Below are 26,852 nucleotides of genomic sequence, written 5' to 3'. Positions count from 1 at the left end.
GGGAGGAAGGCTCCGCCAGGCCACGGTGACGGGACCAGGAGATCCCCCGCATCTTCCTGTGCCCTGGCGGGGGGCCGAGGAGCAGGGCCACCTGTGAGGGCCAACGGCAGGGCAGACACGCCCGCCTGGGAGTTCAGAGGGCAACGCTCCACAGGAACCACGGCTGGGGCGTGGGGAAGCGGGCCGTGCTGGTCAGGGCACACACTCCCCGTGGCCGAGGAACGCATTCGGGGGCCCACGCCCAGCGGGGGCGTGGTCAGCAGCCTGGGCGGACACTTCAGATGCGCTGGGCGGGTCCGTCTGGGCCTTCTCACCCACGAGACAAGCCAAGAAGACAACTGAGCGAACTGACGGGTGTGGCGGCCTGAGCGTGGGGATTATTTCACGACGTAACACGCATCAAATCTTCAAACTTTGCACTTGTTGTGTTTTATTTATTTTTTTTTTAAAAAAATCTTTATTGTTGAAAGTATTACATCCCCCTTTTTTCTCCCGATGACTCCCTAGCCCACCCGCCCCCACTCCCTGCCTTCACCACCATATTTTGCATTTTCTTAAAATCGCATTTATGCCTCACATACATGTAATTTGTATGTCAAGCACACCTCAATAAGCTGGGCAAAGAAAGAGCCAACGGGGCAGATTCCAAACGGTGCCCCGTGTTTGCCTGGGGGCACCCCCCGTGGGACTTCCTCCCCCCACCCCCGTGCAGAGACGCCCCCCGATGTGAGGACCCGAGACCCCGTGGCACAGCCAAGGCGGTGGTTTCTGGGAGGGAGGCGCCTGCAGAGGCAGGTGCCCTCCAAGGGTTTTAACGGAGCAGAGACCGTCCCCTCCGCTTTATGGCCGCCCTCCTGGCCGCCCTCCTGGCCGCCCTCCTGGTCGCCCTCCTGGCCTGAGGTAGTTTCCGAGGCTGCAGCCCAGGCCCAGGGAAGCTGTGCTGAGAGCCGGCTGGGGGGAATGGGGGGAGAGGGGGAGTACGAAAGGCCAGCCCTGGGCTCTCGGACCCTCCTTAGCCCCGTGAACTCGGAGCAGTGTCCTCCCCAGGTCCAGCAACATCCATCTCTCAGGCCCCAGACCAGGAGTTCCGCAGACTCCCCGCCCCTGTGTGTGTGTGTGTGTGTGTGTGTGTGTGTGTGTGTGTGAGTGTGCGTGTGAGTGTGTGTGTGTCAGTGTGTGTGTGTGTGTGTGTGTGTGTGTGTGTGAGAGTGTGTTCATGGGAAGAGCCATCAAACCCAACTTGATTAGCTAAAGGAAAAAGTTAAACCCCTAGCTAGTGGTCGGCAAACTCATTGGTCATCAGAGCCAAATTTCAACAGTACGATTGAAATTTCTTTTGAGAGCCAAATTTTTAAACCTAAACTACAATATATACATAGGTGCATTGTTATTAACTTTATCAGGGCACTCGTAAGCTGGCCTTTGCTAAAAACTCAAGGGGCCAAAGAGCCGCATGTGGCTCAAGAGCCACAGTTTGCCGACCACTGCCCTAGTCTTATTCCAGAAGCGCAGGCACGCGGTGCGGAGCTGGCCTCAGGACCCGCCGGAACCGGGGACTGGTCCTGTCTCTCCTTTGGGCACATTCCTGGCGCTTCTCTCTGCTCTTCGCTCCCCAGCTCCATGCCGAGGTCCTCCAGTGAGGACACGCCTCTCCCAGCGCGGGCTCCATCCCACAGCTGCTGGCCCTCAGCCGGACCCAGCTGGGCCGGGCCTGGCCGGGCCGGGCTGTTTTCCACCCGGAGAAGTGGGAGCAGTGTGCCCCTCCGGCAGCGCTGACCAGTCAGGAGGGAATCCACCTGTGTCCTGGGCTGTGCCGAGCAGGGGCTTGGGATCCTCGCAGCAGCGTGCCTCCCAGCCCAGGTCTCCCCTGGAGACGGGGGCCAGCGCCCAAGTGTCTCTCCTCCGTCCGTCCGTCCGTCTAAGGCGCGGCGTCTCCGGCCAGGTCGTAGGACAGGTTGGTTTGGATGGGCAGCTCCCGTTGCTCCTCGGGGGCCCTCGGGGGCCCCTTCAGCCAGAGGATGGCGCCGACCACGCCCAGTAAGAGGGGCACCTTCACGAACACCAGCAGCAGGTAGTAGTTTCTGTGGCGGGGACAGCGGTCAGCACCGGCCTCCAGGCCCAGCCGCCCCAGGGGCTGACCCGGGGCATCCGCCCGCCCAGCCCAGCCCGCGACCCCGGCCCGGCTGCCCCGCGCTGAAGGCCCCCTGAGCCTCCGCAGCGGCTCAACCAGGAGGGCTCCCGGAGGCAACCTTGGTTCTGCTTTGCACCAGGCCCAGCTTCCTTCCCCGAGTCTCTCTCCTGCTCTGCGGCCTGAGCTTTGGGTCATGGAAATTCGTGTCTGATGGCCCCGTGGCCCCACCAGGACAGGAGGCTTTTTTTGTTGTTGTTGACAAACGACCAGGATGATGATGCTTCGGAGGAGCATTGCACACAGCGGGGTCTGGTGAGTGCTGGGCCATGGTGGGTGAGGGGTGAGACGGGCAGGGGCGTTGTGCCCTGACACTGGTTATGATGGGCAACCGCCCCCGGGCAGTGGGGTTCCAGGCTCGGCCACCCCACTGGAGAGGCCCCAGGTAGGGGCAGGGGAAGGGGCCCCAGCCACTCACCGGATGCGGGAGCCAGAGGACACCCCTGAGCTGTTGGCGGTTGTCCAGGATGATAGGTTTTCTAGACACAACAGAGTCAGCCGAAGGTTATTGATGACACAGACCGTGCTAGTGTGTGGCTCACAGTGCCCCCCCCCCCCCGCCAGCCCCCACGGGTCCCCCTTACTGCCGCCCCCCCCCCATCAGGAAGCATTAGTCTTCTGGAGGAGGGGCTTCTGTTGTGCCAGCCGAACCCAACACACAGTCACCCCTCCGTCCCCTCCAGGTGTGGCAAGAAGCAGTCACAGCTACGTGGCCGCAGGCTCGGGCTCATTCTGAGCAGAGAGCGCCTCTCTTCCGGCCCCTCTAGGGGGGACGGCTGGTTGTGGGGGGAAGCCCTGGGCCTTTTGCTCAAGCAGGGCCCGAGCAGGCTCAGGGACAGACGGTTCTGGAGATGGGACTCCCGGTTCCGGGGGTGACGAGGGCAGGGAGCACCCCAAAGGCTGAGGAACAAGAGGGTGCATTTTGGTTCAGTGGTGAACAGCGACCACGGGGAACGGCACCTCTGAGCCTGGGAGACGCTGCCGGCGAGCAGCGTGGTCTGGCTTCCCGAGCCCAGCCAGCCCGGCGTCCCTGGTGTGCCTGCCTCTGATCCCAGGCCCGGCAAACTCTGCTCCCTGAGGCCCCACCTTCGGCCACAGCGGGTGGCTCCTGGCTGAGGCCACGGTCGCCTCACAGGCTGGTGCCCGAGCCCCCTCAACGCCATTCTCCCGGAAGCTCCGCCTGGGCACACGCTGGCCCGCCCAGTCCCCGCTCACGTGTCAGTCAATCCGGTTGTGTCCCCTCCGATCTCACTTCCCTCCTGGCAGCTGGGGGAGCACTCGGGCTTGGTCCATCCTCTCTGGGCCCCTCCACCCAACGGCTGCCCCTGCCTTTCCCGGGCTCAGGCCCTCCCAGTCCCAGGGCCACTCGGCCTGAGTTCCTCTCGCTTCCCTCCCCATCTGTCTGTCCGTCTGTCTGTCCGTCTGCCTGCCTCTCGCTCACTCTCACACACCGGCTCCCAGGAACTCGGCCGTTTCCCTGCTGCCCCTGGGAGGAGGGGCAGGCGCCTCTGCTCTGGCAGCCCGAGCGCCAGGGCCTCCGAGTAGCGACGAGCGAGTTCTCACCTGAGCCAACAACGATCACTCGAACGGGTGCCCCGCGGTCTGTGCCGAGCCTCTTGATCCCACACCAGTAGGTGTCCTGGTCGTCGGGCCGGAGGTCCCACATGGTCACCGAGATCACGCGGTCCCTCTGGTTGTCGCTGATGGACAGCCGGGGTCCCTGCACTGTGTGCTGCCCTGGCGTGGTCTGAATGAGGACCCGGCAATCACGCCAGTTCGCTCCCCGGCACCACCACTTCCTGTTTGTCTCCCACCCTGGCGTGTAGCGACACTCCACGGTCAGCGAGCCCCCCTCCAGGCCTCTCGTCACCTTGGGGCCTTGGATGGAGAAACAGCCTGGAAGACAGAATCCCAGGGTGTAGATCTGCCCCTCTTCCCCCGTCCCCACCCCCAGCCAGGCCTGACCTGGGCTCAGGGGGCTCCAGGCGGATGCCTGGGCCCTGGGCCAGCACCCTCGGCCTTCCCGGCCACCCCTTAGCCTGCCCCTCGCATCTACCCTCTCCCCCGTCCAGCTTCCCCCGTGGCTCCCCCAGCAACAGTGCTTGGCCTCTTTGGGCCTCGTCTCCTAGAGGTGCTCACTCTGACCTCTGACCTCTGACCCGTCCCTCATGGTCCTCTCGATGCCGTTCTCGCCTGATCTCTGACTGCTCTGGCTCAGAGGCCCCCTCTGGTTCTGCCCCACCACTCTCCCTCCCCAACACCCCCCCGCGGAGATCAGCACCACCAGGGGGTGCCGGTAAATATTGAACAGCCAGCCCCACCCCCCAGGTGGGGGTGGGGATCTCCGGTTTGTAGATATTTCCAGTTTCTGTGGCGGCCGATCAGTGCCGGGCCTGGGCACACAGTTGGGAAGGGCTGTTCGGAGCCGGTCCTTGTGCACCCGTGTGAGCAGCTCCAGCCCCCGCCCCCGGGGGTGCTGGTGGGGGGCCCAGACGATCCTCTGGTGCGTGGATCGTGGTGGTAGCACCTGGAGCGGGTCTCCCCTCCTGCTGCTCCCCTCCTCCGACCTCCCCCCAATATGGCCATCGGAGCCATGCCCCGAAACCGCCCCTCCCCAGTCCTCGGCTGCAGCCGCAGCACGTGAACACCTTCAGGAAGTGGCCTCAGCGCCAGCGCCAGGCAGACGGGGAGAAAGGATGTGGCTCCCAGACACAGCCGCTCCCCACAGTCCCAGAGCGATCTCAAACGCGGGAGCTCGGCCTGCGTCCTCCTGCAGCCTGGGGCCCAGGTCTCTGCCCAGCGCCACTCCCTGCACCATCCTGCCTCCTGCTCTCCCCATGACCCACCCCGCTTTCCCCGGAGTCTGCCGAGTCCTCCCAAGCAGCTGGGTCATGGCTCCAGTCCTTCTTCCCCCTGAAAACCTTGTCTAACCCCTGCCCGCCATCCCTGGCGACGCCCTGTTTGCAAAGTCTCATTCCCCTTCCCAACCCGACGCTCCCGCGGCCTCCACAGGAAGCTGAGCGCCAGCTGGTGGGATTTGATCTTCTCTGTGTGTCTCCCCTGATCTCTCTCTCTCTCTCTCTCTCTCTCTCCCCCCCCCCCCAGTCCTTCCCCTGTGGCTTGCACTGGGTCGGGATCCTCGTAGGCACCAATCCAGTTTATGGTTGTTCTGGAAAAGAGCTTGGACAGAATCGTTTTGACTCTAAGATTAACTGTAATTTCCACCTCACCGGGCAGCCAGTCTAAGGAGGCGGATTGCAGGGTCACTGTGATGGTACATGCGGGAACCAGATGCGGACTGGAGGTGGGGCTCCTGGAAGTCACTCCCAGCGGGATTGGGCTCATGTTTGTAAAAACACGTGGGAAGTTCTCATTAACGCAGCTTCCGATGGGTGGGCGGGTCCGTGAGGTCTGAGTGAACTCTCGCGTGTGTCCGGGGGGAGAGCGGCGAGAGGACAGGACAGCCGCCGGCCAGGAGCAGGGCGCTGGGGAGCAGGGCCGGCGGGTTTCAAGGCATCGGCCGTGCGCGTTTCAGTTGTTCATTTTCGTGAATCTCAGACGGAAACTCCCTCCTGCGTCCATCGTTCGGGAAAACTGGCTCCACGTGCAAAATCCTCGTGGGAAAAGTCTTGTCCAGACATTGAGAGACGGCTGAGCGGTGGCTGGGCTGGAGGCAGGTGACTAACGACACCCAAACCAAGGCCACGGCCGCCACTGGGAGCTCAGCGCAGAGACGCCCACGGAGCATGGGGTGCATGACGGGCGTGGCCGCTCTTGGGCAAGGCGTCTCAGCTGACACCCCGAGCGGACCTGCAGCCCACGCGCTGAAGTCACTTCTGGGGCACAGGCCCCACTTCCGTCACGGGGAGAAGGGGGGCTGGGTTTCCACCTGCAGACACTTAGCACCGCTCTACCCAGCACCCTGCCTTTCCCTTGGGGGGTGGAAGGAGGCATGAGGGGGGGCGCTTATGCAACCGAGCAGATAAGACCGAGTTTTAACAGAAGTTGGGCTGTTCTGACCTCACCCACGTTCCCCTCCCGTGTTTCACAGACGTGGCCCCACGGTGGCCAGTGGCAGACTGTAGGTGAGAACTTGGGGGGCGGCTTTTCTTTCATCCTTGCCTAACGGCACCCCCCTTTCCGAGGTCACTCACAGTCCCGTCCCCAAGCCACAGGTCAGCCGTGGCGGGCCTTGGCCCTGGTCTGGGGGAGGAAGGTTGGTGAGGGAGGGTGCGTATGCGGGAGATGCGGGGTGTGTGTGTGTGTGTGTGTGACTGTGCAGGCGTGTGTGAGCGCACATGTCCCTCGGTGTCCCCTGAGCACAGTCCACCACGCCTGACTCTGTCCTGCCATGGGGTTGTTTGTCCGTCTGTAAGCCTCCCCCACAGAGCCCTCTGGGGTCCCCTCTTTAACAACCAGTCCTGTGTCTCTTTTCCCCTCGCCTGGCACGCCTGGCCCGGAGCAGGACCCACTGAGCTTTTGCTCAATAAACTAACAAAGCCGCCTCTCGTTTTCCCAGACGGGACGTCCCCCGCCCCTCCCGTTGTCCCGGGACAGCTGCCCTCGACGCCCGCTCTGCCCCTGCAGCTCTCCGTCCCCGAGGCCCGAGGCACTCACCTGGGAGGCTGAGCAGGAGCAGAGCTGGGGGCAGCCACATGGTCCTGCTCCCGGCCGCTCGGCACCGGCGAGCGGTGATGCCGGCTGGACCCGGAGCTCCGCCTGGCCCCGCTGGCACCCTCTGCCTGTCCAGACCGCCTTTGCGTCTCTCTGATGCGTCCACTTCCTTTTGTAGAGCATTTCCTGCTTTTCATTATTCAGCAAGAGGCGCGTCGCTTCTTTGTAAGTCTGGCTCAGAGGACACCAGAGTCCCCTCTCGGAGGAAAGAGGAAGCCAGGCGCTGTGCAGGGTGAGGAGGGCCGGGGAGGCTTGTCTGCAGGAGGGTCAAGGAGGGGGCATCTGCCCTGGGTTCCAGGGTGCATGCCAACCCCCGCAGCAGGGCTCCCCACCACCACCACCACCACCAAGTCAGGAGTGAGGTAGGCATGCGGGCGTCCCCAAGAGGCACCTGTTTGGGGGGGACAGCCAGGTGCAGAAGTGCGAGCGGGGTAGGAGCAATGGGGGGTGCTGGTCAAAGGGCACCGACTTCTGGTTTTAAGCTAAGCTCCAGGGACCTGATGTGCAGCGGGGACTGGAGTGGCTGACACTGTTATACTCCTGGGAGTCGCCAAGAGAACACAGCTTCAATGTTTTCACCACAAAAACGGAAAAAAAATTAAAAAAGAAAAAAATGGCAAATCCGTGATATGATGGAGATGTGAGCTCACCTTATAGTGCTCACCATTTTGCACTTACAATCAGTAAGTGTTCTAAATAAAAATACTGTAAACTTAAAATTACACAGTGTGTGGGTCAGTTATAGAAAAGTAAAGCTGGGGGAAAAAAATAAAGTAACTTAGGGGAGTGTTAAAAAATAAATCTATAGCCCTAGCTGGCTTGGCTCAGTGGATAGAGTGTCAGCCTGCCAACTGAAGGGTTCCAGGTTCGATTCCAATCAAGGGCATATGCCCTGGTTTCAGGCTCCATCCCCAAGAAGGGGATGTGCAGGAGACAGCCAATCAGTGATTCTCTCTCATCATTGATGTTTCTCTCTCCCTCCCTCTCTATTCCTCTCTAAAATCAACAAAAATATATTTAAATATCCTCCTGTATATTAAAAGGCTAATATGCAAATCAACTGAACAGCATAATGACCAGTTGCTATGACACACACTGACCACCAGGGAGCAGATGCTCAATGCAGGAGTTGCCCCTGGTGATCAGCGTGCTCCTACAGGGGGAGCACTGCTCAGCCAGAAGCTCGGCTCATGGCTGGTGAGCACAGCGGAGGTGGCGGGATGTCCAACTGATGATGGCTTAGGCCCACTCCCCACGGGCTTAAGCCGTCAGTCAAACATCCCCTGAAGGCTCTCAGACTGCAAGAGGGCTCAGGCTGGGCTGAGGGACCCCCTCCCCCGAGCGCACGAATTTTGTGCACCAGACCTCTAATATATATACATGGCAAAACCATGAAGAAAATAAGGAGATGATGAACGTGAACTCAGAATTAGTTCCCTCGACGACATGCTTGGGCTACAGAAGGGTTCATGGTGTTTGTTACTTGAGTTACAAGGTGGGCACACGAGTGGCTTAGTGAGTATGCATTTATTAGGAATCTTGTGTGTGTATCCAATACATTGCAAGAAAAAAAACTCTCTAATGAGTTGACAGACTATTCTGACAGAATCATGGACAATGACACTGGACTGATTGGTCAGAAGGTCCTTCCCTTCCACAGCGGGGCTGTGCTCTTGGGCGGGGCATCAATGGGGCAAGTGTCACTGGTGCTCAGAGCAGGGCTGACTCCGCCTCCCCCCAGAGCTCCGCTGAGGCCTGTTCACCCACAGGACAGCACTGAGCATGCTCAGGAGCAGGGGCACCTTCAGGAAGACCAGGAGCAGGAAGTGGGTGCTGCTGAGCAGGGACCTGTGGGGGACACGGTGACAGTGAGCCACATCTTCATCACCCTGACCCTCTCACATCCCCCCCATCTAGAGGAGAATCCACCAGGTGCCAAAGTCCTGGGATTCCAGCCCCTTACCTAGGGTGTTGGCTGGCATCAGGCGTCTCCTGGCTGGTCACACGGGGCCTGGTGGTCGTTGACAGGGAGGAGGGAGGGCCCAGGGTGCTTGGAGGACCCAGGGTGCTTTGACGATCTTCAGGATGGGGGCTGAGGGAGAAACACATATCAGGCCCTGGGTCTCTCAGTCTGCCAGCTGTGTGGCTCTGACACAAGGTCAAGGTCACTCAGGCCTTCCCATCATGGCCACAGGCAGGCCAGACCTGGGCCCCCTCCCCGGTCCCCTCTCCAGGAACTCCGTGGCCAGTGGGCACGCAGGGATGCAGAATAGTCCTGCTCAGCAGCGGATCTGAGAGTGTGTGGGAAGAGCACCTGGCTCCGGCCTCGCCCCCGCCACAGCTGCACCTTCTCCCCCTCATCCCGCCAGCAGGGGTGGGTGACACTTATTCTGGAGCCTTGGCTACAGTGATGGGTGGCCAGGGCCCTCAGGCAGGCTGATGGCTCGAGAGAGCACCAGGAAACAGATATGCCTCAGAGTCTGACTTGGATGGCGAGACCCCACAGTCCCTTAGACACGCCATGGTCTGAATGCTCCTGTCTCCGAAATTCTTTTGTTGAAAGCCCCGGGTCCAGTGAGGGTGGTGGTAGGCGGTCAGGCATTTGGAGGTGATTGGGTTGAGGGTGGAGCCCTCATTTTTGGGATTAGTGCCCTGATAAGGGAGGCTTCTCCACCCTAGAGCAGTGTTTCCCAAACTTCTCTCATGATGAGAATCAACTGGTGGAGTTGTTAAATACAATTCCTGAATCCCAACTAAGAAGTGCTAAGCTAGAATTTTTGGGAACATATAGGTAAAATTGCATACTTAACTAGTGCTCTAAGCTTAGTATATTTTTTTGTTGTTGTAAGTATACAAAGGCAAGGAGGGGGGCCTTAGCACCTGAGAGCCACGTGACCATCCTTCCGCTCCTTTGCTGAGGGAGGTATTTTCAGGGGTGTCTCTGCGTTCCCTCCTGTGGCCATAGGTCATCAGAGAAAATCGGGGAGGACAGGGTCAGCCTGAAGGGAAGGTGGCCCCCCAAAACATCACAGGGGTCCCCACAGGGACCTGGGACTCCTCTGGGCCAGGCTCATGGCTGCTGCAGGCCCCCAGGACCACGGCTGTGAGGCCGGTGACTGAGGAGCCACTCAGGCCTGAGACTGGGTCAGAGACTGGCCCCCTGAGGGGTCTGGAACAGACTGTGTGTGTGCACATGCACAGGGCATGTGTGCCCAGGTAACACAACACCCACTCATGCTGTGATCACTGACCCCCCACTTCACCCGGCTCTTCAATTCCATGTCTGCCCTGACCAGCTGGTGACCAGGTACAGATGAGGCAGCCTGGAGCTGGGGCAAAGGGAGGGTGTGTGCGGCTCACCTGGGGACACAGACACCTCAACCAGGAAGGTGAGGTCTAAAGCGAATGGTCTCTCGATCCCACATTTGTATGTGCCTCCATCGCCCTCCGTGAGGCTCTCCAAGGTCACTGTGAAGGTGAGGTTTGCTGGATGGTCCCTGATGGACACGCGGCCAAGCCTCACTTCTCTCTCTGACTCCGTGGTCTCCACAATATTCCGGTTCAGCAATGGCAAACAGGGCTCTTTGCACCAGTATTTGTTACGGTCTTTGTACTCCTCCTTGTACCGACACTGCACGCTCAGCGATCCCCCCACGGTGCCCATCACACGCCTGGGGCCGCTCAGAGACAAACAGCCTGGAAGACACAGCCCAGTCCCGCTTCTTACCAGATGGGCCAGGGGCAGGGCTCCCTGGGGTGCAGGTCCCTCAAGAGCCCTCAGGGTCTGGAGGCCATGCCTTCCCTCAGACCAGGCAAGGGGACCAGGGGCCATAGCTCCCTCCTCCCAGTCCTGACAAAGGAAGAGGGTGTCCATGGAGACAAGGGGGCCACATGGGAAAAACGGAGTGTGTGCATGTGTTTGAAATGGGTGTGTGCATGTGTGTGTACATGTGAATGTATGTGTGTGTTTGAACATAGGTATGCGTGTGTGTAGGCACACATGGATATGTGTGTGTGTATAAGTGTGTGTGATGCACCAGGACCACATCTCTAATTTTCTTAATCACTTGAGGACATTTTTCCATTGCTTTTTAGAGAGAGAGGAAGGGATGAAGAGGAAGAGAGAAACATTGATGTGAGAGAGAAACTTTGATTGGTTGCCTCCTGAATGAGCCCAGGTACATGCCTTTAACCCAGAATCTAACATACACAGGCCAACGCTCTAACCACTGAGCCCCCAGCCAGGGCCCACATCCTGGTTATGACAATAAGGCGGTGAGCATAGGCCCTGCCTCCCAGCGCAGCTCTGTCAGCGCAGTGTTGGAGACTCGCCTGCTTTGTGCACTGAATCCTTGTGGTTGCTGCTGAGGCAGGTGCTGGCAGCTCCAGAAGCTTCTCTGCCTCTCCTTCCCCTCCCCCATGTCCTCCCTCCCTCCTGCTGGTCTGCGGCTCCCCCTCCACTCCTCCTCCCAGTCCTTCTCATTCCTACTTGGGGCCCAGCGCCCCACCTAGCACAGCCCGCTCACCTGGGACCTGGAGGAGGAACAGAGCTGGAAGCAGCCATGTGGGCCCCCTCCTCGGGGTCATTCCTCCGCACGGACCGGCCTGCAGCAGCGCCAGGCCCTGCGTGGGCACACAGTCAAGCCTCCTGGCTGAGGGTGGGATTGGCCTGTGCCCACTTCCGCTTTTCTGGGCCTCTGCTTCCGTGCCCAGCCCAGTTTTGAGTGCGATGCTGGATGGTCAGGGTGCGGGAAGCTTAGGGTCAGGAGCCACACAGGCTGCTGCAGACCCGGCTCTCGGCTCCTGGGCTTCTGCTCTCAACCCCAAGGACAGGACAGGCCCGTGGCCTCAGTGAGGAGGCTGCCCCTTCTCAGAGCACACGGCTGCTCCCGTGACGGCCACACATGTCTCCGCACAGCAGAGCCACGCTGGGTCATTTCCTCCTCGATGGGTGTCCCCACCCCCTGCCCATGTCACTTCCTTGTAGTCAAGAAGTAGGGTTCAGATCTTTTCATCCACTTGGGCTTCAGTGGGGACCACAGAGGTGTGATGACCCCAACATGTTGTTGCAGGCCCCACGGGAGCTCTGACCCTGTGGCCCCGACTCTTCTACGTCAGACGCCTTCAAAGCTCCCATCTAGGTTGTGGGGTCCCATGCAAGGCTGAGTCCTCTCTCCTGTGGGTTTCCCTGTTCACCAACCCTCTAAGGACTTCCCTTTTGACGCTTTCTTCTTCTGAAAGTCACCTCCTCAGTGAGACTCCACACAGAGGTCTGACAGCGGACAAGAGAAGCTCAGAGCTCAGAGGATGGAAAGTGGGGGGCACTCCAGCTGGGATGGAGCCTTTCCTCTCCTTCCAATGGCACAGAGAGGGCGGTCTTCCCAATGGCATGGCTGCTGGAGTCTCTTTGGGATGACCAGGGGCCTCTTCAAGGGGCAGAAATGGGGGTGAGCCTTCCCAGGAGGTGGGGTGGCAGGTCTGTCCTACCTCAGACAGGCTTGGTGGTCTGAGGACATGATGGCTCCAGGGCCAATTTGCCCTGGAAAGGGTAGGGGGGCAGGTCAAGAGGTGGGGCCTATTTAAGGTATCTCTGGTGACACATGTATAAATACATAGCATAAACACATCTACCAACACAGCATGTGGTTGCACAGATCATTCAATGTAGAGATCATGTTACAGACTAACTTCCAGGCTGTTCATGGGATGCCAGGCCAGGGCCCAACTGTAGATTTCCCCTGGACTCTGTAAGATGGGCCCCGCCACCCCTCCCCACTTCCCACCCACCTCACTTCACCCTGCACCTCTGTCTCCCTGTTTCTCCTCCCACTGCTGCCCTTCCTTAGACACTTCCTGGCGCTGGTCATGGTTAGTCCTTTAGACACAGTTCCCTTGTTTTTGGGGAATAGGAAGTGCTGACACTGTCACCACCTGAAGTTCCAAGCTAGCAAACGTGTTTCCTGAGGGCCTGGGTCTCCCTGCCTCTCCCAGGGAGTCAGAAATCAGAAGGTCCACATGGTGTTGCTTCTCAAGAAATCTGAAGCCTTGGACCGGAATGGGGTGTGTCTTCGTCTCTGGCGCCTGGCTCCATGCTCTCCCCTAGGTCCAGTCTACTCCTGTCTGAGCTGCCCACTGTGCACCAGACCCCCTGGTGGTACCTTGAGCCCTGCCCCTGGTCCCCTGAATGCCTGAGTCCACCTCTGGTTGGCCCCAATGGAGACCTGGGGGTCCCTGCTATGATAGCCCAGGCTGCTGAGCAGGATGGGGCAGGAGTGGACCAGCCTGGGGGAAAGGCCAGCAGGATACAATGGTCTGGATTTGGTGGAAGAGAATTATTTCTAAGTCCATGGAGAGGTCCATCATGAAGCTCTACAAATTGCATCTGGCGCCATCTCCTGGTAGCTTTAAGAACTGTCAAAGCTTGCTATTCCTTCTTACCCATGAAGTTGGGTACCGTATTTTCAGGCATATAAGACGACCCCCTAATTTTACAGTTAAAACATAGGTTTAGGCCTATATTCGCTGTATAAGACTACCCCCCACTTCCGAGGCAACACCAGTTCTTTTTTTAATAGGCCGCCTCTCTGACTCTGGCCAATCTGAGCAGGCTTTTATGCATGCAAATTATACATGTTCTGTACCCGAAGCTACACTGTGTTCTAGTAAAAAGCCTGCTCAGATTGGCCAGAGTCAGAGAGGCGGTCTATTAAAAAAAGAACTGGTGTTGCCTCGGAAGTGGGGGATAGTCTTATACAGCGAATACAGGCCTAAACCTATGTTTTAACTGTAAAATTAGGGGGTCGTCTTATACGCCAAAAAATACGGTAATAGAAATGATTGGCACAAGCTAATCCAGAGAGTGGTTGACTCTGTCAGCAGAGAAGGAGGGGCTTGAGAGCAGGGAGAAGTGTGTGGGCCCTTTAAATGTCTCAGTGATGTTTGGTTTCTTAGGCTGAATGGCGGGCATACAGTTGTTTATTTTAATCCTTCAACTGTTCCTATACACACGTTTGTGTAGGTGATATATTCATTGAAAAGTTTAATGTCTGGCGATAAGCTGGAAAGGGATGTAAGGTTCAGGGATGAGGTTCCATCTTCTCTAGTCGGAGTGGCTGTGTCTCTGAACAGGCCATCGCTGGGGGGCAGTGGCAGGTTGTCTTAGGCAATCTGTGTTTCCTAACAAGTTTGCCGCTGAGGCCTGTTCACCCAGAGGACAGCACCGAGCATGCTCAGAAATAGGGGTACCTTCAAGAATATGAGGAGCAGGAAGTGGACACTGCTCAGCAGGGACCTGTGGGGGACATGGTGATAGAAATGCACAGTGAGCCACATCTTCACCACCCCAATCCCCTCACCTCCCCCCCATCGCGAGGAGAATCCACCAGGTGTCCAAGTCCTGGGATGCGGGCCCCTTACCGAGGGTGTTGGCTGGCGTCAGTCGTCTCCTGGCTGGTCACACGGGGCCCGGTGGTCACTGGCAGGGAGGAGAGAGGGCCCAGGGTGCTTGTGATGATCTTCAGGCTGGGGGCTGAGGGAGAAGCACATGTCAGACCCTGGGTCTTCCACTCTGTCAGTTGTGTGGCTCTGACACAAGGTCAAGGTCACTCAGGTCTTCCCATCCATTGTCATAGCCAAGCCAGACCTGCCCAGGGCCCCTTCCCCGGGGCTCCTCTCCAAGAACTCCGTGGCCTGCTGGGCATGTCAGAAGCAGAGTCATCCTACTGAGCAGAGGATCTGACAGTTTGTGGGAAGAGCACCAGCAAGGTGGCAGGGTGACACTTATTCTGTAGCCTTGACTATAGTGATGGGTGGCCAAAGCCCTCAGGCGTGGCTAATGGCTGGCGAGAGACCCAGGACACATATGTGCCTCTGAGTCTGCAGTGGATTTCAGGACCTTGCAGTCCCTTAGACATGCCATGGTCTGAACTCTCCTGTCTCTAAAATTCCTTTGTTCAAAGCCCCGTGCCCAGAGGGGTGGTGTTAGGCGGTCAGGCATTTGGAGGTGATTGGTTGAGGGTGCAGCCCTCATCCATGGAATTAGTGCCCTGATGAGGGAGGCCCCTTCACCCTGGAAGATACAACAAAAGTCTCCACCTGGAGGAGGGCCTCGCCCACAGGCCGGCCTCCTGCTCCCGGGCTTCCAGCTGTTTCTAAGCTGCCAGTTCCTCACACTGTCAGCCAGGCCTTGGCCCACTTTATAGACCTCTCTAGAAAAAGAAAGACCTAGAGCAGGAGTGGGGGACCTCTTTCCTGCCAAGGGCCATTTGGATATTTACATCATTCCCGGGCCATGCAAAATCATGCTCTTAAACATTAGCCTGCTGTGATTGGCCAAGCATTTCATTCTCTCACCCCCAATGCCTTGGCAGGGCCAGACCCAATGATTTCCTGGGCCTTATATGGCCCTCGGGCTGGGTGTTCCCCACCTGATCTAGAGAGACACACACCAGGTGGACCCCATAGAATGTGGCCTGTCCTGAAGGCCGGGGACAAACCCCTCCCCTCCCCCAGCCAGAGGTTCCGTGGAGTTCCAATTCCTCACTCTCCAATGGGAAGACTCCAAGGCCAGTGAGGGAACCTCCTGTGAGAGTGAGAAACCCGGAACTACAAGGAGGAAGTAAGGAGCCAGAGCCAAGGCCAGCAGGAGCAGCAGGCAGAGCTGTGCGCTGTGGTGGGTGACCTCCACTCAGCACTTAGGAGACAAGCACAGCGACCTGTGAGGGAGAATTGTTCTGAGAGCAGGCAAGGAGGGGGGCCATAGCCCCTGAGAGCCACGTGACCACCCTTCCGCTCCTTTGCTGAGGGAGGTATTTTCAGGGGTGTCTCTGCGTTCCCTCCTGTGGCCACAGGGCATCAGAGAAAATCGGGGAAGGACAGGGCATCAGAGAAAATTGGGAGAGACAGGGTCAGCCTGAAGTGAAGAGTGGTCCCCCAAAATATCACAGGGGTCCCCACACAGGGACCTGGGACTCCTCTGGGCCAGGCTCATGGCTGCTGCAGACCCCAAAACCATGGCTTTGAGGCCAGAGCCTCAGGAACCACTCAGGCCTGAGCTGTGTCAGGGCCTGGACCCCAAAGGGGTGTAGAATAGACTGTATGTGCACGCGCATGTGTGCATGCACAGGGCCTGTGTGCCCAGATAACACAACACCCACACATGCTGTGATCACTGACCCCCCACTTCACCCCTCTCTTCAGTTCCAATGTCTGCCCTGACCAGCTGGTGACCAGGTACAGATGAGGCAGCCTGGAGCTGGGGCAAGGGGAGGGTGTGTGCGGCTCACCTGGGGACACAGACACATCAACTGGGTAGATGAGGTTTCTCTGTGGTGTAGTGATTCCACACCAGTATGTGCCTCCATCGCCCTCTGTGAGGCTCTCCAAGGTCACTGTGAAGGTGAGGTTTGCTGGATGGTCCCTGATGGACACACGGCCACGCCTCACTTCTCTCTGTGACTCCGTGGTCTCCACAATCTTGAAACTCATATACATGAAACATGGGCCTTCACACCAATATTTGTTATGGTCTTTGTACTCCTCCTCGTACCGACACTGCACGCTCAGCGATCCCCCCACGGTGCCGGTCACACGCCTGGGGCCGCTCAGAGACGAACAGCCTGGAAGACACAGCCCAGTCCCGGTTCTTACCAGATGGGCCAGGGGCACCCTGGGTGCAGGTCCCTCAAGAGCCCTCAGGGTCTGAAGGCCATGCCTTCCCTCAGACCAGGCAAGGGGACCAGGGGCCATAGCTCCCTCCTCCCAGTGGTGACTCAGGGAGAGGGTGTCCATGGAGACAAGAAGGGCCACATGGGAAAAATGGTGTGTGTGCACATGCATGTATGTGTATTGTGTGTTTGTGTGTGTGTCTGTGTATAAGATTGTCTGTGATGTACCAAGACCACATCTCTCTCTTTTCTTAATCTTCACCCAAGGATTATTTTTCCATTGCTTTTATCATTTTTTCCATTGCTTTTTAGAGAGAAAGTAAGGGAGGAAGAAGGGAAGAGGGAGAGAGAGAGAGAGAAACATTGATGTGAGAGACACATTGATTGGTTACCTTCTTCATGAGCCCAGGTACAAGCCATTGATCCATAATCTAACCTGTAGGCGGCCTATGCTCCAACCACTGAACCCTCCAGCCAGGGCCCACATCCTGGTTATGACAATAAGGCATTGAGCACAGACCCATTCTCCCAGCACAGCTCTGTCAGCGCAGTGGTTGAGACTCGCCTGCTTTGTGCACTGAATCCTTGTGGTTGCTGCTGAGGCAGGTGCTGGCAGCTCCAGAAGCTTCTCTGCCTCTCCTTCCCCTCCCCCATGTCCTCCCTCCCTCCTGCTGGTCTGCGGCTCCCCCTCCACTCCTCCTCCCAGTCCTTCTCATTCCTACTTGGGGCCCAGCGCCCCACCTAGCACAGCCCGCTCACCTGGGACCTGGAGGAGGAACAGAGCTGGAAGCAGCCATGTGGGCCCCCTCCTCGGGGTCATTCCTCCGCACGGACCGGCCTGCAGCAGCGCCAGGCCCTGTGTGGGAACACAGTCAAGCCTCCTGGCTGAGGGTGCGATTGGCCTGTGCCCACTTCCGCTTTTCTGGGCCTCTGCTTCCGTGCCCAGCCCAGTTTTGAGTGTGATGCTGGATGGTCAGGGTGCGGGAAGCTTAGGGTCAGGAGCCACACAGGCTGCTGCAGACCCGGCTCTCGGCTCCTGGGCTTCTGCTCTCAACCCCAAGGACAGGACAGGCCCGTGGCCTCAGTGAGGAGGCTGCCCCTTCTCAGAGCACACGGCTGCTCCCGTGACGGCCACACATGTCTCCGCACAGCAGAGCCACGCTGGGTCATTTCCTCCTCGGTGGGTGTGCCCACCCCCTGCCCATGTCACTTCCTTGTAGTCAAGAAGGAGAGTTCAAATCTTTTCATCCACTTGGGCTTCAGTGGGGACCACAGAGGTGTGATGACCCCAACATGTCACTGCAGGTCCCACGGGGAGCTCTGATGCAACTATGTCAGACGCCTTCAAAGCTCCCATCTAGGTTGTGGGGTCCCATGCAAGGCTGAATCCTCGCTCCTGTGGGTTTCCCTGTTCACCAACCCTCTAAGGACTTCCCTTTTGACGCTTTCTTCTGAAAGTCACCTCCACGGTGAGGCTCCGCACAGAGGTCTGACAGCGGACAAGAGGAGCTCAGAGCTCAGAGGATGAAAAGTGGGGGCCCTCCAGCTGGGATGGAGCCTTTCCTCTCCTCCCATTGGCACAGAGAGGGCGGTCTTCCCAATGGCATGGCCGCTGGGGTCCCTTTGGGGTGCACAGGGATGGCCAGGGGCCTCTTCAAGGGTCAGAGTTGAAGGTGGACCTTCCCAGGAGGTGGGGAGGCAGGTCTGTCCTACCTCAGACAGGCTTGGTGGTCTGAGGACATGATGGCTCCAGGGCCAATTTGCCTGGAAATGGTAGGGGGGAGGGGGCAGGTCAAGAGGTGGGGCCTATTTTAAGGTGTTTCCTGGACTACCCTGGTTTTTCAACCTAGTCATGCACAATCCAGGTCTATCTGTTTCCCCCAAACTCTCTCTTCCCAGGTCTGTTCCTGTTCCACACCAGCTTACCACAACCAAAGGCAATAAGAACCCAAGAGTGGCTGCACCCCAACTCCTGTAACACAGGCTTCTTCTGCCCTCACGCCCAGACATGCTCACTCCAGGCTCTCCAACCTGTCCCTTCCCCGCCTTTTTCTCTGACATTATGTGTCCTCTGTCCTCTCTCCACTATGGTGACATCCCTCTTTTCCTAGTCCCCCTGTTGGCCTTTCTCTCTCTTCTCCACTCATCAGCAAGAGTCACAGAAATCAATAGCAGTCGGTGTCACTCCTCGCCACACACTCCTCCAATAAGACACACTCTCCTTGCTTGGCCAACTAGACCCGAGTGGACCTGACAAGGGTCTCACTCCCCCTGCCCCATAGTCACCCTATGTTTTAGTCACAGTGTCCATCCTTCTCCAGGCCTCAGGTTCATGTGTCCAACATAGTGCCCATACACTGATAAGTCTATTCCCACCTGACCCCTTACACATAATTCACTTTTATTTTTGAAGCTCTCTGCATCTTAGAAGAAAAAAAAAAATGATGTCAAAATAGGGTTCCCAACATGGTGGCATATTTTAAATATGTCAAGTTCACAAATCAACTTTTGATATACCAATGACCACTAAGAATAATCCATCGGACAATGAGAAAAGGACAATTGCATTAAAATGTTAACTTTCTGGTGGCTCAGTAGGAATAAAACACATGTATCAATACATAGCATAAACACATCTACCAACACAGATAATTTCTGTAGAGATCATGTTACAGACTAACTTCGAGGCTGCTCATGGGATGCCAGGCCAGGGCCCAACTGCAGATTCCCCCTGGACTCTGTAAGATGGGCCCCGCCACCCCTCCCCACTTCCCACCCACCTCACTTCACCCTGCACCTCTGTCTCCCTGTTTCTCCTCCCACTGCTGCCCTTCCTTAGACGCTTCCTGGCGCTGTCATGGTTAGTCCTTTAGACACAGTTCCCCGTGTTCCTGGGGAACAGGAAGTGCTGACACTGTCACCACCTGAAGTTCCAAGCTAGCGAACGTGTTTCCTGAGGGCCTGGGTCTCCCTGCCTCTCCCAGGGAATCAGAAATCAGAAGAGCCAAGTGGTGCTGCTTCTCAAGAAATCTGAAGCCTTGGACTGGAATGGAGTGTGACTTCGTCTCTGGCGCCTGGCTCCATGCCCTCCCCTAGGTCCAGTCTACTCCAGTCTGAGCTGCCCACTGGGCCCCAGACCCCCTGGTGGTACCTTGAGCCCTGCCCCTGGTCCCCTGAATGCCTGAGTCCACCTCTGGTTGGCCCCAATGGAGACAAGGGCGTCCCTGCTATGATAGCCCAGGCTGCTGAGCAGGATGGGGCAGGAGTGGACCAGCCTGGGGGAAAGGCCAGCAGGATTCAATGGTCTGGATTTGGTGAAGGAGAATTATTTCTAAGTCCATGGAGAGGTCCATCATGAAGCTCTGCAAATTGCCTCTGGCGCCATCTCCTGGTGGCTTTAAGAACCGCCACAAGCGGTTCCTTCTTACCCATGAGGTTGGGTAATAGAAATGATTGGCACAAACTAATCCAGAGAGTGGTTGACTCTGGCAGCAGGAGAAGGAGGGGCTTGAGGGCAGGGAGAAGTGGGTGGGGGCTTTAAATATTTCAATGATGTTTGGTTTCTTAGGCTGAATGGTGGGCACACAGTTGTTTATTTTAATTCTTCAACTGTTCCTATACACACGTTTGTGCAGGTGATATATTCATTGAAATGTTTTTTTTTAAGTGTCTAGTGATAAGCTGGAAAGGGATGTAAGGTTCAGGGATGAGATTCCGTCTTCTCTAGTCCGAGTGGCTGTGTCTCTGGACAGGACATTGCTGGGCGGGGCAGTGGCAGGTTTTCTTAGCCAAACTGTGTTTCCTCAGAAGTTGCTCGCTGAGGCCTGTTCACCCAGAGGACAGCACTGAGCATGCTCAGAAACAGAGGTATTTTCAGGAATATGAGGAGCAGGAAGTGGACACTGCTGAACATGGACCTGTGGGAGGGACAGTGGACAGCAGTCAAATGGAGGGCCAGGCTCCGCCTCTCCCCCACCTTCCTTTGTGCTCAAGTTTTGTGGCCTCAAAACTCAGTATCAGTGTCACACCTGAGTGGTGCCAGGGTCAGACAGCTCATTCTAAAGACCACAAACACTTGTCCCTCATTTCGTTCAAGAATGAAGTGAGGAACTTGGAGGTCAGGACACAGCAGGTGCCTGAGGACGTGGTATGAGAAGCGGAGGGAAGACAGAGGCTGGATCCTGGACAGACCCTGGTGCCCAGAAAACCCTCAGCCATCAACACTCACAGGGCCCCAGCTCTTACTGGGACCAACTTTAAGGATGAATGTCCCCTTATAACCACCCCACACACAAATGCAACTCCTGGCTCACCCTTGAATCCAATCATGAGAGCAGATAGTCTGCTTAAATCACTAATGACTTTCCCCCAAGGAGTGACTTTGCCCATCCCCTCACCTCCTGGGTCCCAGTCCACTGCCCGTTCCAGCTCCTCACAAATGTAGCAGCCCCTTTTGGTACCCTCTGTTTGCCCACTTGAGCTTCTGGTAACTGTGGACAGTTTTGGGCCCGCCAATGTCTTCTCACCTCAAGCCCCTGCCCCTTCTTGCCTGAGGATTCTCTCTCACCGTAGGAGTGGGTGTGGCTTGCTGGGCAGAGCAGGCCAGAAATGCCCCCAGGATTCAGGCCCCAGGAGTGACCTGCCTGGACCAGTCCTACTCCAGAGGCTTTCTTGGTTGACTCTCCCACTTCCTTCAGGTCTCTGCTCAGATGTCACTAGCTGAGAGGCCTTCACTCATCACTCTGTATAAAACTAGCAAACCGGCCATCTGCCCCCGCCAGGAGGGACAGATGTATGTGGGTCCCCACCCCCGCTTCCTCACTGCTCCGTGGGCCGGCTCTGAGGAATGTCCTGCTCAGCCTCTCTGAGGGGGCCCAGGGGAGGGAGCTCGGTTGCTCCAACGGGAGCTCTCTCAGCAATGGGCACCTCATTTGTCTTTCCCTCCTTCCCGCTCCCTCACTAGATCTCCTAGGATCACTTCTCTGTACTCACTAAATTCTTGTCCCGGGATCTGATTGTGAGGAAACCCAATATAAGTCTCTGTTACTTGTTTTCATTGAGATCTCATCATGCCCGATCAACTTCCCCGCAGACATCACATAACCTGTCCTTTAATACCTACCTGCTTAATTTTTCTCCAGAGCAATGATCATCAATGACATTTACTCTATGTGTGTCTGTCTATCTATCTATCTATCATCTATCATCTTCCTGCCTGCCTGCCTGCCTACCTATCTCATCCGTTTGGTCATTGTTTAAATCTGCCCATTCGAAAGAAACTTCCCTGAGAGACAGCCTTGCCTGTTCACCGTCATACCCCCAGCATTTGCATCAGGTCCCGGCACATAAGACGTAAATGAAATATTTGCTGAGTGAGTGGCCTATTGAGGAGACCTGTGTCTGGGAAGCCCTACCCTCGGGGAGATGCGTGCCGATGGTAGCAGGCACGGGGACACAGGCGCCTTACCCTGGGTCTCGGCTGGGAGGTCCAGGCGTCCTTGCCGAGCTCTTGCTGCTGGAGGCTGTGGGGGAGGTGGAGGGTGAGGGACGGGGCAGGACTCTCCCCACGTAGGCACCTCTCACCTGCACGGTCCTAACTTCACAAAGCAGAGGGAACTCAGGGAAGGGGCTGAACAGATGATCTCAGACCATCCTCTCACCATGGTCAGCCCCAGGCCTGAGCAGCAGAGGAGTGTCCCTCTCCAAGCCCATCCCAGTGTGCTCTTAGCCAGGTGAACACCATAATCAGGACGAGGGATGCGTTGCCTTCTGCCATTAAGCAGTTAGGCATTCCACATCTTCCTGAAAACGGGAGTGCTTAAAGGTCAGGTCAAGAGTTAGACCTCAGGTTCTACTCACCCCCAGCCAATGCACCCACTTATCAATCCCCCACCCCCTGGCAGAAGACTATAGAGGTTGATTCAGGGAAGTTTGAAAGTGGGGATGCCTCACACAGCTGATGGAAAATGCTACCAGCACCAAAGACATGGAATCTGTACTCTGGAAAGTGGGGCCCCCCAGCCCCCCCCCCCAGCCCACCCAGCTAGAGAGGCCAGGGCGAGAGTTGGGGCTGGCCTTGGATTTCTGGCGCAGGGCTCCCCCGTCAGAGGGATGAGGTTGGCAGTCTGGGCCATCCCTGACCTTAGACCATCTCCAGGTTCCTGTCTGGACCCTGGGTGAGGCCCTGGGCCCTAGGGTTATAGGGAGCTCTTAATCCTGAGAGCTCAAGCGAACAGACAGTGTGAGGGGGTCCCTTGGGAGTGACCTCCACCCTACACACACACTCCACCCTGGGAAGTCAGGAAGGCAGCATGAGGCCCTCAGTCCTGATGGATCTGAAGACACAGGGTCCTCCCACCTCAACCCACAGACATTGTTAGGACCTGGAGTGGTGGCAGGAAACTTGGATGTGACGCACCCACACTCACATTCTCACACGCCCGACACACACACTGGCACTTGAATTGACCCAACTTTTCACACATTTTCCTCACACACACCCTCACGCTTTCACACACTCACACACTCACATGCAGTCCATGCACACAACACACTTGGTCCTGAATCTCTGGTGCACAAACACCTGGCCCCGTTCCCTCTCCTGAGTCGGAATTTCCTGGGATGCTCTGCAGAGATTCCCTCAGACCCCTCACCCTGGTCCCAGAGGAAGGAGGGCCTTACCTGGGGAAACAAACACTTGAACCTGGAAAAAGGGTTCAGGCAAAAAGCCAGGAAGCCCCTCTTCCATCAGGAGCGTGGAAATCCCACACCTGTATTTTCCTGCATCGTCTGCAGTGAGGTTCTTCAAGGTCACGGTGAAGGTGAGGTTGCCAGGATGGTCCAGGATGGACACACGGCCACTCCTCACCTCTCTCCCGGAGGCACTGGTTGTCACGGTCTCGGAGAACAGAGGCAAGCATGGCTGTCGGCACCAGTACTTGTCGAAGGCCTCATACTCCTTCTTGTACCGACACTGCACGCTCAGCGATCCGCCCACGGTGCCCGTCACATTACGGGGGCCGCTCAGAGACCAAGAGCCTGGAAAACACAATCTATCGGACTCCCCCTGGAAGAGCCTGGGCCAGAGGGGCCCCTGGGTGTCGGGTCCTTTGGAAGTCACCCGGAGGCCTGAAGGCGGGGGCAGGTACCAGCAAGGCATAGGCAGACACAGGCGGACATTGAAGGAGATGCCGGCTGTGGGATTCTGAGACCAAGAGGTCATGACCAGCCTTCATGGGGGGGGGGGGGGGGGGGAGAGGAAGACCTTGGTGGTCCTAGACACCTGTTCTGGGTCCCATCCAATACTTAGAATTGAATAAAGCTACTAAGTGTGATCTGAATAAAGGGATGGATGGATGGATGGATAGACGGATGGATGGATGGATGAACTAAAAAACATAAAATAAGAATGGGAACCAGGAAAATTTAGATAAAGCCCAGTGTTGGAGACTAAGAGGAAGCCAGTTCTCTGTGGACCTGAGTTGATAATCCCTGCTTGTGTAGGTAGGGCCTCCTGCTCAGAGGTCTGAGTCACACGGGAGCTGAGCGCTGGCCAGGGTATAGGGAGGCCATGTAAGAAGGGGCTCTTCTTGGCCACTATTCAAGGCCATTAAGACTTGGATTTCCCTCCTGGGACAGACGCCTGCAGCCACACTTGCCATCACCGAGTGTCTGTAGGGACTCCTTGCTCCCACATCGATGGCCCACCAGTGGTTCCTTCCCTCCCCTCCTCCTCGGCAGCCCCTGCCAGCCTTGCCATGCCCTGAGCCTTAGCTTCAGGTCCTTGGCCACCTCTAAGACTTTGGCATTGCCCCTTCTTCTCCAGTCTCTCTGAAAGCTCCAGTTCCCAGTGAGGAAGCCCCAGGCCCCTCCAATCCCTGCTTCCTGCCTGGAGAGTCACACGAGCTCTAGACACACCTAAGGGTTCCTCTCACTGCAAGGAACCGCTGCTGTCCGCTCTGCCCATGACAGGTAACTCACACTCAGCCCAGTAGTCCCAGCTCTCTGCCCCCCTCCCTCTCCTCTCTGGCAACTTCCAGACCTTAGCAATGATAGTTCTTTTTTTTTTTTTTTTATCAATAATATATTTTATTGATTTTTCACAGAGAGGAAGGAAGAGGGATAGATAGTTAGAAACATCAATGAGAGAGAATCATCGACCAGCTGCCTCCTGCATACCCCCTACTGGGGATGTGCCTACAACCAAGGTACATGCCCTTGACTGGAATCAAACCTGGGATCTTTCAGTCCGCAGGCTGACACTCTATCCACTGAGCCAAACCGGTTTCTGCAGCAATGATAGTTCTAATGATTAAGATGGCTAGACTTCCTTGGGGCTCCGACTGTGCTCACAGCGCGGAGAGCATTTCCCACCTAATCCTCTTCCTGTCCCAGGGAGGAAGTAGGGTGCACTGGGGTCTTTATAATCATATCCCGTCCCTTTTGGCTGGTGTTTTTGTTGCATTCCCTGCCCATCACCACCCTCGGCTCACCCTGACCTGCCAGAGCAGGTTTCCCGAGTCTGGCCCAGCCCTGCTCACCTGGGACACAGAGAAGCAGCAGAGCCCATGGCAGCCGCATGGCCCTGTCCCTCGGGCTGGCCTCTCCAGCTGCACCTGGCGGGGGCTGAAGGCTCCTCACCCAGGGTCTGCTCCCCCGTCCCCTCCTCTGCTCCTCTCCGCCCGTCTCTGCTTGTTTCTGTTCTCAGAGCAGATCAGACAGTGCAGCAGCGGAGGGAGCGGGGCATCACATGGAGAAACTCAGGGCTGAATCTGAACTTGCAGTTCCCCTTTCTCTCCCCAAACGTGAGAGCGCCCCTCCCATCGCTCTCTCCCAGCCCGCAGGCCCACCCCAGCCGCCTGGGTCCATTTCCATCCCGTTTCCCAAGCAAGCCCTGCCCGGAGGGCTGGCTCATTTCCTGTGGCCGAGACAAGCAGTCTCCTGCGGTCCAGGCAAGGCCAGCTTCATACAGGGCCCCATGCAAATGGGCATGCCCTATGCCCTTGTTCCAGAATATTATGAATTTCGAATGGCGGCTACGAGAGTTACACCAAGCGGGAGGCCCCTCTACACGCGGGGCCCGGAGTGCATGGCGCTGTGCCCCCATGAGGCCGGCCCTGCCTCCGGGGGGTCAGACGGCAGGGTCCATGTGGGGGTCTTGTCTGCCCTCCTCAGACCCCAGAAGCCTTGAGGGGATTCGTCTTGGTCACGTGCTCCTGACCCGTCTCCATGGCTCTGGCTTCAAGGAGAACTCGGGAAACCAGCCTCAGGCCTCCCCATGAGCCTGTGTGGTGGAATGGGAGGCGAAGCGTCTCCTGCGTAGAGAGGTTTCCGTAAGCGGGAGGGCAGCCCCGGGATACCTGGCCAGGAAGACACCCAATTCCGCGAGGCAGCCACGGGGGCGTGTAAGGCAGACACAGTGGGCAATGCTCTACCGAGAGCTTAGGTTCCTGTCGAAGAACGCTCTGCCGATCGGGGATTCCGTTGCCAAACAACTTCTCTCAATGGGGCATCTCAGTAAAAATAAAAGTCCTTGCTAATTCTTCTTCTTCTTCTTCTTCTTCTTCTTCTTCTTCTTCTTCTTCTTCTTCTTTTTTTTGCTGAGGAAGCTCCATGTTCTCTGTGGTTTTGTGTGTGCTCTCGTGTGTGCACTCGCACCCGCCCCTCCCGTGTCGAGTGGCTACCCACACCACGGGTTGAGCAATCTCACTTTGCTGCAGAGCCAGGGAGAAGGACATGTGCTAGAAGCAGAGGCTGCTTCAGGCCACTGGCTTCTGTTTCCTTATGTGGACTTTTCCCTTCGTCCCCCCACCCCCGCCAAATGTAAACCTCAGGGCTTCAGAACATGAAAAGGTGCAAAAGTTCACATTCATATTCTGTCTTGTTGTGTTTTCCTTGAAAGGGAGAGAGAGAAACACCGATCGGCTGCCTCTGTATGTGCCCCCACCGGGAAGCAAACCTGTAAATACCTTGATCGGGAATCAAACCAGCAACCTTTCGGTGTACAGGATGACGCCCAACCAACTGCAAGGGCCCAGGCCATATTCTGTCACTTTTTGTGACATCTTATGTAAACTTACTTTCTTTTCTGCGTGACCTTCAAAGGAAGGGATGCCCCCAAAAGTGATTTGTGAGATGCCACTGAAAGTTTTCAGCTGTGACCCTCCGTGAGTCACGTGATTGCTCTCAATTCAGGATTCAGACTCGCTCCCTCCTTCCCAGCTCACCCGGTCTGGATGCAGTTGGCGGTAGGTTATCCTGTGTGTCTGTGTGTCCTTTGAAGAAATTCTGTGTGTATGTGTGTGTGTGTGTGTGTGTGGTCTTCC

The 26,852-nt window shown here is 57.0% G+C and overlaps 4 protein-coding genes across 4 annotated transcripts; all 4 read right to left on the bottom strand.

The window, feature by feature from the left end:
- Positions 1 to 1,492: 1,492 nt before the first annotated feature.
- Positions 1,493 to 6,941, bottom strand: CD300LB (CD300 molecule like family member b). Its single transcript, XM_036407640.2, has 4 exons — positions 6,806 to 6,941; positions 3,752 to 4,084; positions 2,607 to 2,667; positions 1,493 to 2,081 (listed from the first exon to the last, which is right to left on the bottom strand). Exons 1-4 carry the CDS (start codon positions 6,843 to 6,845, stop codon positions 1,919 to 1,921), a joined length of 597 nt encoding a protein of 198 aa, XP_036263533.1. The 5' UTR covers positions 6,846 to 6,941; the 3' UTR covers positions 1,493 to 1,918.
- Positions 6,942 to 8,568: 1,627 nt separating this feature from the next.
- On the bottom strand, positions 8,569 to 11,847 carry LOC123650950 (protein CD300H-like). The gene is made up of 4 exons (XM_045570748.1): positions 11,389 to 11,847; positions 10,223 to 10,558; positions 8,826 to 8,954; positions 8,569 to 8,710 (listed from the first exon to the last, which is right to left on the bottom strand). Exons 1-3 carry the CDS (start codon positions 11,447 to 11,449, stop codon positions 8,863 to 8,865), a joined length of 489 nt encoding a protein of 162 aa, XP_045426704.1. The 5' UTR covers positions 11,450 to 11,847; the 3' UTR covers positions 8,569 to 8,710; positions 8,826 to 8,862.
- Positions 11,848 to 13,748: 1,901 nt separating this feature from the next.
- On the bottom strand, positions 13,749 to 17,735 carry LOC118702067 (CMRF35-like molecule 6). The gene is made up of 4 exons (XM_036407676.2): positions 17,287 to 17,735; positions 16,147 to 16,479; positions 14,279 to 14,390; positions 13,749 to 14,153 (listed from the first exon to the last, which is right to left on the bottom strand). The coding sequence occupies exons 1-4, from the start codon at positions 17,345 to 17,347 to the stop codon at positions 14,039 to 14,041; spliced, it is 621 nt and encodes a 206-aa protein (XP_036263569.1). The 5' UTR covers positions 17,348 to 17,735; the 3' UTR covers positions 13,749 to 14,038.
- A 2,370-nt stretch (positions 17,736 to 20,105) lies between these two features.
- On the bottom strand, positions 20,106 to 25,321 carry LOC118702070 (protein CD300H). The gene is made up of 4 exons (XM_036407679.2): positions 25,068 to 25,321; positions 23,209 to 23,565; positions 21,995 to 22,049; positions 20,106 to 20,444 (listed from the first exon to the last, which is right to left on the bottom strand). The coding sequence occupies exons 1-4, from the start codon at positions 25,105 to 25,107 to the stop codon at positions 20,312 to 20,314; spliced, it is 585 nt and encodes a 194-aa protein (XP_036263572.1). The 5' UTR covers positions 25,108 to 25,321; the 3' UTR covers positions 20,106 to 20,311.
- Between the last annotated feature and the right edge of the window lie 1,531 nt (positions 25,322 to 26,852).

Source organism: Pipistrellus kuhlii, unplaced genomic scaffold, assembly GCF_014108245.1.
Source record: "Pipistrellus kuhlii isolate mPipKuh1 unplaced genomic scaffold, mPipKuh1.p scaffold_m20_p_37, whole genome shotgun sequence".
In the NCBI taxonomy this organism is placed as follows: Eukaryota; Metazoa; Chordata; class Mammalia; order Chiroptera; family Vespertilionidae; genus Pipistrellus; species Pipistrellus kuhlii.
This window is presented reverse-complemented; position numbering and strand designations above follow the sequence as displayed.